General features: G+C 41.4%; 1 protein-coding gene across 2 annotated transcripts; it reads right to left on the bottom strand.

Annotated features, from left to right (window-relative positions):
• Window positions 1-7,361: 7,361 nt before the first annotated feature.
• rps24 (ribosomal protein S24) lies at window positions 7,362-11,187 on the bottom strand. Of its 2 annotated transcripts, none has more exons than XM_020087494.1 (5): window positions 11,095-11,187; window positions 10,373-10,438; window positions 10,067-10,276; window positions 9,199-9,312; window positions 7,362-7,447 (listed from the first exon to the last, which is right to left on the bottom strand). In XM_020087494.1, exons 1-5 carry the CDS (start codon window positions 11,095-11,097, stop codon window positions 7,445-7,447), a joined length of 396 nt encoding a protein of 131 aa, XP_019943053.1. In that variant the 5' UTR covers window positions 11,098-11,187; the 3' UTR covers window positions 7,362-7,444. The 2 variants fall into 2 exon arrangements, with proteins under 2 accessions (XP_019943053.1, XP_069394429.1); XM_069538328.1 differs by lacking the exon at window positions 7,362-7,447 and adding an exon at window positions 8,009-8,029.
• Between the last annotated feature and the right edge of the window lie 322 nt (window positions 11,188-11,509).

Here is an 11,509-nt window from a genome sequence, read left to right as displayed (position 1 = left end):
ACACAAGGAGATTAAAAGTCCAAACTGAAATAATCCAAATAAAATATGAGTATTAGAAAGTCTTTCAACAGGTTAGAGCCTAAATCGATATGGAATTTTGGGAGCTGATGCCGATATTATTCAGTAAAACATTTCTGATACCAATACATCTGCCGATATGTGACTGTCAATGATTCCTAAGATGTCGTACTCTTATAACAAAGATACGTTATCATGGCTTTATATTTTACAGTTTAACAATATTATAAATAACTATAGATAAAAAAAATAACACAAAAACATCCAAGCATATAGAACTTGAATTAAGGAAATAAACATACACTTCTTAAAATAAAATGTAAACATGAATGCCAATTTTTTTCTGCATTGTTTATTCTTTAAAATAAATGTTTTCATATTGGCAAAAACTAACGCAGATACCGATGTGTATATGAAAGGCTAGAATCAGTTGATTGTATTGGCCAACCGATAAATCACTAAGGTTCTAGTCTAAATATAAGAAGAAGAAAGTAACATGGCCGGAGCAAATATTCTAACAACAGCGTTTTATAAATAAACTGCTGTGATATTGGCTGAAATCACATCGCCTACGAGCACTCAACTGCTGCCCACAGTGTTGACTAGTGGCTTTAGTAGTCAACTAGTGCCTCTACTGAGACAGTGGAGGACATACTGTGCTCTGATGGGGTCTCCAACACAGCCACTGACACACGTAAGGTCAGAGCCTATTGATTTTTAACACTGCTCAATAAGACAGCAGGCTGCTCGCTGCAAAAGATACCACTGTAGAGCTGGTGTAGAGCAACATGGCCTCGGCTCAGTTACACTGGCTGATACATCCATTTCATGTAGGTGTGCTATAATGAAAAAGCAATACAGGGGGATCTCTATATGATTGGCTTTCCACCTGGATGCTTTCATCCATTTTATCTCTCAGATCAGCAATCACCTTGAGGAAGAAAGGCAGCAGGGAATAGGGGAGGCTTGCCTCGCCACACCATGCACTACAGAGGAGCAGCCAGGGCTACGGCCTTTGTGTGCCGCACACAGTGTAGGTGGGAGGGAAAAGTGGGGCATGGTGCCTTTTAATGTGCAGGGTGGTATTATATATCCTTTTAATCATGCTCCCCCACCCAGCAGCAGTTGAGGATGAGAGTGACGGAGAGCCAACACAAAGCTAATTCCGCCCCTGTCACATCTGATCGTCTCTTACCTCGCAAATGAGCAGCAGTAATGACACTCGCCTGATGGCCCATGCTCATGCACATTTGCGGGGGTAATGTCTGATAGAAATCAATCCGTGATAATATGGTGGATGGGAGCGCTGAGGTGATTTTCCAGAGATGGGTTTGGTGTATTGTAAATGTTTCAGGCTCTGGGGAATGTCTCCGAATCAGCGCGCAGGAAAAGCCATATTTTTTTTATGAGTCTTTAACCTATAACCCTGAAATGCACATTGAAGAGATTATGTTGTTTTTTGCCTCATGATGTTTAGCACTACTTATGGTCGTCACTGGGATTGGTGTTTTAAATTTAACATTTATTTTATTGTGAGTAAAAAGTGTAAATTGAATCAGAATGATAATCTTGCATAGTCAGTTAAGTAAAGGGACTCACTGAGCCATAAAAACAAAACTCAAACAAAATAGTACACACATCCAATTATTATGAGTCAGCAAACACAGAAATACAGCAGCTTCAAAGCTGAACACTATTTAAATGTATAGTAGGTCACTTCACACTATTTAGTAAAATACCCAACCGGCAAGTTCTGGCAGAAAAAGTATATTATCGTGACTTTCTCTAGATGTATGAAGCAATAAAAACCAAATAAGTCTCCCAAGGGTATTATGAGTTAATATATGTCTGAATTAAAAACAAATCTCCATAGAAAAAAGAAGACTTTTACAGTTTTGCACCAAATAAATATTTCGTTTAATAGTCTCCTGTGCTGAATTAGCTACTTATGTTCCCGAACAAAGGAATAATCAAAAGAAAACAATCTAGAACTACCTCCAGACACATGAACACTATGGATTAGCACAAAACGTACCAGCAAGGAGACGATCACTCAAACAGGAATAATATGATTTTAATTATGTGTTAACAGACTGGTTAGTAAATTGAGAGTCCCAAACTTAAACAGGGAACATCAGTTATTCTAACGATGACCTAATATAATGGTAATGACTAACTTGACTTTTCATTCATTTCATATGTAGTGTATGAGGGAGGGGATATGTTGAGAGTCACTAACAACACCATGAATTATACATTTCTCCAGCGACAGAACATATTATTGGCTCTGAGAGGCAATATGAGCAAATCTCCCTTTTTATTCATGCCAGTCCTGTTTAATGAATCACTGGGAGATTGCTCTCACTGTTGCCATTAATCAGAGCTTCTCTGCTGCTGATTGAAGAGGGTAATATGAATAGGAATACCAATGAGTGCAGGAATGTGCACGGGCTGAAAAATGGCAGAATAACTCAGCCGTACACAGACAGCCGAGAGCTGTGCAAAGTCAAGAGACAACCTTGTCCCGTCCTCACAAGGAAGTCCATTACAATTTTTACCGCGTTCTCTGAGGATGCAGAGCGACTATATCAAACCACCGTGGACCCACAAGAGACAGAGACTATTTGTTTTTTTAAACTGCTATTGGAAAACCATGTACCACAGTCATATTGATGCTATGGAGGATGTGTGATGCTGCGTCAAGTCCCAAACACAAATTTGTTTCATTGATCGAAGAAAACTGGACCATTCTCGTCCTCCAGGGAGCGTTTTGTTCATAAATTGGATCTATAAATTTGTCCATATGCAGTTAGTGTCTGTAGAATAAGGACAAGTTATACACCAGTTAGGTTTGTGTGGTGCACTTTCTCTTTGGGTTTTCATATTTTGTTTCTGTCAAACTCTAAAGCCCTTACAAAGTTTGAAGAGCGGGACCAAGCAATTTAGGTCGTTTTGATATTTTGGAAAATACAATTCCCTTTCTTGCCTGGAGTCAGGTGACAAGATCAATACCACTTTCAGATCAGTCAGATCAAATCAAGATAATGTATCCCAGATACAAACGTTGCCATCTTGAGCCATTCATGTCATTTGGAGTCAGAGTCTGCGCAGTAGCGATGGAAGGATGGAGTCTGGTGAGATTTTTTTTATCGGACATGGACAACATGGTGTGGGAACCGTAGTTCAGCAGCAGGATGAGTTGAGTTATGCGTTTGTAAAGTAACAACAGTCGGTACAGGACAACAGAGATGACATTGAGTCTTCAGCTGGGATCAATAATGGATGGACTATCAGTGATGTATTGATCAAAGCTTACTGTCTCTCTGTGAATTGAAAGTTGCCCTTTTATTCTTGCATCATTTAACTTAATTGACTGAAAGTGACTGTGAAGGGTAAGGAACAGAATTTTCGCATGAACCTGATAAGACGATATGATAGTTTCTCTAAAACCCAAGGACGCACACACACACACACACAGTCTGGAGTGTACAGCGTGGCCATCACACAGAGCATTCCATCATACTGTCACTCACATCTGCTGCCCTTTCTCATTACTGCACCCTCCCGATTCTCCCTCTCCTTTAAATCCCCTTCAGCCAAAACCGTTTTTTCCTCCACTCCCCTCCACTTCAGCCCTGCACCTTACTCCCCCCCACTACCCCTTTCTTCCTGCTCCACACTCTTTTCTTCCGTGCCAACAAAAAATTCAGAATTCCTCAGGATGTGGGTGGCTTGGCGGGGAGGCAGGTGGGCTGACATGCTTTTACACCAGCCTGATGTCCTCTGAGCCTCAGACAGCATGTTTGCAGTCTAAATAAAGGCCACAGTGAAAGTGGTTTCAATACGCCTCACATGACTGAAACCGAGAAGTGATTTTTCATATGTGCACACCGTTAAGAGCGCCAGAATAAGACAGCAGGTAGCGTTTGCTTTCCACCTCGAACTGAATCTGTGAAAATGGACTGATGAAAATACCTTTGTTGCATTTTGGCTACAACACAATTCATCCAATGTAGCTGTGTCTGTTTGGGCAGATGTAGTTCGCTGCAGGTTTTTTCTCTCCCGTCTGCCACTTCCAGAGAGGGATGAATGACAAAACCATGTCGGGCTGCTGATGCAAAGAGGATAATTAGGATTCACGAAACACAGTTTGTCCTCAAAAAGCAAATCACTTCCCTGGTGCTCAGGGGCTACCGAGGCACAGATCATTTTATATATCAGCACCTAGCAACTGGCAGATGGAGTGAACTTAGTGCAGGCTGCCAAAGCTGATAGGACACTGCAGGACTGCAAAATGAGCTGTGATGATTTCCCTGCTGAGGCCAACAAGAGAGACACACCTCATTAAGATGCATAGCATCCCCGAATGCATGGCCACACTTTACAGCACCAAGTTGCCCCTTTGCAAAAATGTTCACAGTGCCACTGAAAACATACAGTTTGTAGCTGATGGCTGCAGAACAAACACAAGCAAGCTCAGTAATTATAAACATAAATTCACTGGAACATCCCATATAAGAGAAATATGGTTCCTAAACTAAATTACAGCATAATATCTAGTTTAGAAGCCACATGGACACACACTAATGAACTGGTACAAGGGGAAACAGTGAGGCTGTGACATCTATTGCAGCTATTGATCCGCATGTACAAAAACAAACAGTGAGTCATCAGGAATTCTTTCCATTTTCTCCATTATAATACCACAACTCAGCTTTCTGCATGGAGAGAGACCGGCCATTAAAACAGCACCTGTTGTGAGGGTGTAAACACGTGTTCCTCGTAACCGTCTGTCAAAAACCTGACTGCACAAACACCTTCGCCGTGCAGGCAGGCAGGGGACAGTTCTCATTATAGAGGTCTGTCCTATTCCAGAGGAGGGCAGAGGTGAGTGTGGTCTTTATCTGGTTTTATTTGGTATGTATGGGGGGGGGGGGGGGGGGTCCCTGCAGGCCCCACAGAGACTGCACCTCTACCGTACACCTCCTGCAGACGTACCTGCGAGCACGACCTTTGCGTTGCAGCTCAACTCCCCCTCATTTATCTCTCATTTCGCCTATCGGCCATCAACCCATCTTCTCTGTCGTCCTCTCAGTTCATACCGCACCTTCCTGTCACTCTTTCAATAACATCTTGCTTATTGCATTACGCCCTGCTAACTATCCTCCTGATGTCATCCTGCTTCCCTGTTATAACACAAACACAGGGGAGGGAGAGCGTGGAGGGAAAGAGACTTCACTTATCTAATGGCTGAAACAAAGGAGGGGGCCGGTAGATGAAGAAGAGGGGGAAAAAAACAGCAAAGACAAGGATTGTGGGACACAAAATAACAGGGGCTGCAAGAAGAAAGGGAAAGAGAGACAAAGACAGAGAGGCAGAGACTCCAGGGACGGAGCGACAGTGCTGTGGAGACAGGAGCTTAATTTCCCAACACCATCTGTTACCAGTCCCTGGGTTGAAAGCTCCACTTATGTCAAACCTCCCACATCCACACACCAGTAGAGCACCGCAGAGCTGTGAGACACACCACTGCCTTTTTTTCCCGGTTCGTCCACTGCACCTTTCTAAGCAAGTCACCCACCCACTCTCACCCAGTGGCACTATACAACACACACACACTTTAGCAGAGATTAACGACACTGCCTGCTCTACTTTTTTGGGTCATGGTGTGTTAAGGATCCTGTTGGGGAAAAAATATAACACAAATGTTTTGGTGTCAACTTGTTAAATGTCCCTACGCTCTGTAGCAAAGAAAAAGATGTTCCTTTAAAACATTCACCGAGTCCACCGTCCTCTTAATGAAAGAGGTCCTGATAACTCACGTTTCTTTGTTACTGGACTTTTGAATTATCTTGATAACTATCAGTGTTTAACCTTGGCTGGGAAGCATCGATTGAAGCTTTGCCCAAGGGGATGCTGGATAAATATACATATATGGCTTTCTGTTGGGAAATAAAAGCCCCCAATTTAAAATGTGTCAATGGATGTGCCTCCAAGCTGGTTTTCATTTTTTCCCCGGTGGTGTAGGCAGAGGACTGGTGGAGAAATGTCTGGCCTATATACAAGAGTTTTAACAGGCATGAATATTATGTCAAATAACAGCGTTAAAATAATTTTATATAACGTGTGTAACTTATTTACGGTCAATTATGTTGCAATAAGTTGGGTAAAGTAGTTGCAGCATTTGGATGATGATCCTGAGAATTGTTACTTGTTTAAAAGTCTATGGAGGTTAAAAGTTCTTGTTTGTTTAGTTGCAATAATAACGGCGAGTACTGTTCTTGTTGCATGCTGCGATTGTTAATGATGTAATGTATCTTCGATGAACTTCTTAGATCTCTGCTTTGATTCTTAGAGCAAAGACACACGTCTCCTGCACTGAAACTAAACACATGAACCCAGGAAGCCACAAGAGGTGGTTCCTGCATCTACAGCACAAGGAAATGTTGATATCAATAGAAGAGTTAGATTAGGGGGTGGTGGTGGGGGGTTACCCTGAGGACAGACCATTCCCTGGCATTTTAATCACTTCATTTACACAGTCTCAGGGTATTTCTATGCAAATGATCTGTAAAGGTCACGCTGCAAAGTGGGATATCCATTCTGTTCCAAATGGTGTTTATAGACCGGAAAAAGGCAAAAGTGCACATGCAGACAGGTTTATCTGCATATTAGTACAATTTCATCACTGGGGGCTTGGAAGTAAATAGTACCAAGTAAATATCCAGCAGGTAAACAACTCATCATGTCCATTCATGTATTACCTTTAGTGCAAATCTAAAACATTTGCAAATGAGTGCAATGATAAATTACAAGGGAAACAAATGACCTTAAATGGTCATTATGTTCTCATGTCTTAAAAAAAAATTGAAATCTAAATATCAAATTTGACCTTAGCAAATCCTATTAAATAAATTCACAGCAATGAATGGCTTAGGTGTTATTTAAGTTGCTTTGAAGTAATGTCAAAACAAAACCACTAGATGTCACTGTTATACAAACTCAAAGGTTTCTTCTACTGGGGTTAAATATTGATGAGGGCCAAAGTCCTTACAAAGACCATTATGTATTTTGTATTGAAAACAAAACAAGCATAGAATTTAGAGGTTCGAGAGTTAAATGTCAAAGCAATGTTAAATGTTTGTGTACAGCTGTCCCAAACCTAACCAAGCATCTCACCCTTCATCAATCCTGGGTACAAACAGTCTGGAGCAAATGGTACTCAGACTTTAAGGGACTCACAAAAACACACAGACATAGTTTCATGTCATGAGTTCAAGACGATGAACTCGGCTCAAGCAGACCATGGTTATTCAAATGAGAACACCAAAAAGGACAAAGTGTTTGTCAATTTTTTCCAAACTTTTATTTGATGACAATATACAAGAGCATGTTGAGCACGTAGACCCTCGCTGACTGTCCGGACTCACTGTGAGGAGAGAACAGCAGAATTAGGACAAGAACCAAATCAAGTTGAATCATTAAACACTCAACATGTGAGGAACATCAGGTTTTAAAAAAGGTAAAATGGGACCACACATGTTAAATTGTTTATAAAGTGAGAAACAGTTTTAACCTTAACACCATAGTAGAAAACTTCATGTTCAATTAATAAAATTGTTACGACTTTAATGGGAAAATGTTTCAGTGAAGAATTCACACGTTGATAAAGCAATATTTCAGCTGCCCCATACAAACACTAACCTACAATCTACATGCTACACTGAGGTTCTGCATCTAAAAACAAGGAATCTGGAGCACTTAGAAAGCACTTGTCTAGTGAGCCAGTGGACACATCCTGAAGGATAAGCTCAGTATGTAGCAGAGACAGAGGGATGAGGGGGTGGAACAGAGGAAAAACCTATGAAACAACGTGGGAAAAACACTGGAGGAAAACTGCAGGGGGAAGTAGGGTGTGACATGCATGACACAGCTCAGGTCTATCAGCTCTGGATGTGCTACAAAGTAGCACACCATGCTGCTTCTATACCTGCACAACGACACCTCATTTCTGCAAAAGAAATCCATGGGAAGCAAAATCAAGAACAAATATGGGGGGGGAAATAAGGTTAACGTGTTGAAACTTGAATTGTGGAACAGAAAAGATCTGAGTGGACTTTACTCTACAGGTTTTGTACTACATTCCATAGAAACCATGGGATACAGGGTTAGTTAGCATCAATATATTTATAAACCATTGCGTGGTAGCCATTACAGAGGGTAGTGCATGATATTATATGCAGACCAGCAGGGATTACATTTCACAGACCTATTCTAGGGGAATTCAGGGTTTTTAATCTCTTCATCTTTCCAAAACATGGAGTGAAGCACTATTAGCAGTTGAAGGTGACCATTAGCAGTGGGAGCAGGAATGTTGCCTGGTTAAATGTAAACCAGTGGGTCACATTTGATATTGGATGTATTGTGTACATCCAAGGTGAAAAGCAGCTCAGATGATAGTTGAGGATGTAAATGCTGGGAAGTTAACGAGTGTCTATCAGGCTCCGATTAGCTGCACACTGTCGTTAGTCTATCCATGAACATTTACCTTCTACAGTTCCAGAAGAACATTTGATACGATGGAACGATGACAAAGGAAATTAAAGCAGGAAACATTGTGAAAAACAAAGATTATAGCAAGGTGGGAAAAGATGAGAAATTAAATTAAAGGAACAATTATGAACTGAAATGTACAGTTTGATTAAGAAAGACAAGTTATATTTATCCATGGTTGATTACCACTGGACTACTTCATGTTACAGGTTCTACAGGCATGTTTTCTCTGCCACCTAATGACATTATGATAAGCCTTCTGAGCAGTGCTTCTTCAGGACATACTGGACATTACAGTGACTTGTTTTAAAAGAAAGTGAGGAGATGGGCCAGCGATGCTGGTGCTAGCTGTTTATGCTAACTTAGGTAGAAGGAAACAAGTGACAGAAACGGAAGCAAAACAAGAGTTGCAGTCTTGCGTTCCACCGTTAGAGGCAGGTCTTGGCAAGTACAGGATTTTTCTTTCAAGCTTAACTCAAGGTTTCTGCTAGACTGGTCATTAACAGCTGCTAATGCTAACAATGTCTATGTAGAAAAAAACATACATATAGCCCTTTTAAAGTTGTGCAAAACTACAATTGTGGTCAGCGACACTTTGTCAGAAAGTATGCAAAACAGTGAAATTACCTTCTTGCCAGCAGCACCCACACTGGCCTTCTTGGTGCCTCGTACTTTCTTCATTCTGTTCTTGCGTTCCTTGCGCTGTTTCCTTGAGGTCTTCTTTTTCTCATAGAGACCGTGCTGTGGAACACAAAGGAACAAGCATGTCATTACAAGGTGTTGCTTTAATTCATCCAACTATAAATCAAGGGATCTGCATATTGCAGTTTTCATGTCAACCCTCAACCAATCATCGTCAAACTTGGAGGGTGTATTGCTGTAGATCTAAGAACGTGCAGTGTCAACAGATATTTGCTTTGAATGAGCTGTTCTCAAAAATAGACAAAATATGATCTATAAATCTTGTGCAGTGACTGAAGATCCTAATTGTGACTGATGTCAGTATATGCGACAAACAAAGTGACAATGACATAATGATTGTTTTGAGAGCTTCTAATACACAATCATTTCTATGATGTAGTACACTAAGTGAGTAATGAGTTTCTACAACCGTCCATAACTGATTAACTTGATATAAAAACAACTAAAACAGCACATATCTTAATGCAAAATGTTTCCTATGCTGACTACAAATTTAAGGACAAAATTGCAGGTTCAAAAGCCCTCAGGAGTTGTATTGCTGCTTTCTGCAAGCTACTCACATATAAACTACAGTAAACTCAGTGGCTGAAAACTCTGCCTCTACAATAAGCAAAGACTGCCCGCCTGACACTGGGTTAGAGATTCAGATAATACGACACTGAAGCTGCAAATTGTTGCAGAGTTTAAAGAGGCAGGATGCTTCTCTGCTGTTTAACACCACATAAAATTCAGCATTTGCCCATGAACTGGCAAAGCTTTCATTTTGATGCGTAGCCTGACTGTAAGAACTCACCCTGGCCAGTCTGTGTTTTGGCTCATTCTTCTTAGCGTAGTCTAGAGAGTCGTAGACCATAGCAAAGCCTGTTGTCTTGCCGCCACCAAACTGAGTCCTGAAGCCGAAGACGAACACGACATCAGGAGTGGTCTTGTACATCTTGGCGAGTTTCTCCCTGATTTCAGTCTTGGGGACTGTGGCCTTGCCGGGATGCAGGACATCGACGACCTGCAGGGACACGCAGACAAAGGGGGAAACATTATAAAAGCGACAGAAGGTGTGAAAGATGAGAACTCCAAGGTGGAAGAGAACATGGATGCTCACCATTTGCTTCCTCTGAAGGAGCCGGTTCGTCATGAACTTGCGAGTCCTGACTGTCACTGTGTCATTCTGAATTGGGGGGAAAAGGAAAGATCACACTTACTATCACAGTTTCTTAGAATCATCTCCCACAAATGCTAATGCAACAAAAAGTGGCTCATGAGCTTCTCAGCCATCATGCTGGTGTAGATTCTCAGCTAACACGTGAACTAGAAATCCTCCACAGCCCTGACACTGTATGTTCTGTTACACACTGAAAATAAATGGATAAACCCGAGTATGTGTATTTAAGATATCCGTGGTCGCCTACACTGAGGGCCTGCTCACGTATGGCGGCGTACTGTGTGCTAACGTTAGCCACAAGGAGCTACTACTTCACTTCCCGGTATAATTAATACTTTTAACATCTATGTCCCATGCTTAGGAGCAGCTGTGTAGGAGGAGGAGGCCATTTCTGAAGTGAAACCGTAGGAAAATATAAAGAGGGAATAATATTCGCTGTCTCAAAGCGGGTTGGATCCAGTGTGAGTGTGTAACGTCAGTCAGGATAGCATCAGGACGGTGCCGCTTCATTTTCACTCAATTCTCTCCCACCCGCGTCAATATCCACATTTTAATATAAAGCAAACTTTCCCCATCACCCAGTCTGTATTAATCGTGTGTGAATGGACGGATGGCCGCGATGATGAACAGATTTTACTTTTAATTCTCGCCACAACACTCACCATCTTTACGTCGGCCTCGCTCAGGGACGTAGAAAAGGAGGAAGGACCCGCAGGCGGCCGCAATAATGCCTGCTCAAAAATGGCCCGGGCACGCACAAGCTATGCCTGATTAAAAATCGTAAAAAAAGGTGAGGAACGACTTATTTTTTAAAAGCATTTTTAAGTTTGGTTCGTGTTACTACACACGCTGGGTGAAGAAATAAGACCTGTAACCTATTTCTCCTTTCTCTCATTAATTAAACTACTTTCAAGTTTGTAAATAAAATACAAAAACTGTGGAGTCAAATCGAGGGCTACGCCTGCTGGGTGTGTGCATTATAAAATATATAATATATAGTAACTATATTACTAATGTATACAGCATTGTATAGTGTACAACTGATATAAGGGGAATCCTCTTGCATCCATATGGTGT

Source organism: Paralichthys olivaceus, chromosome 14 (genome assembly GCF_024713975.1).
Source record: "Paralichthys olivaceus isolate ysfri-2021 chromosome 14, ASM2471397v2, whole genome shotgun sequence".
NCBI lineage: Eukaryota > Metazoa > Chordata > Actinopteri > Pleuronectiformes > Paralichthyidae > Paralichthys > Paralichthys olivaceus.
This window is presented reverse-complemented; position numbering and strand designations above follow the sequence as displayed.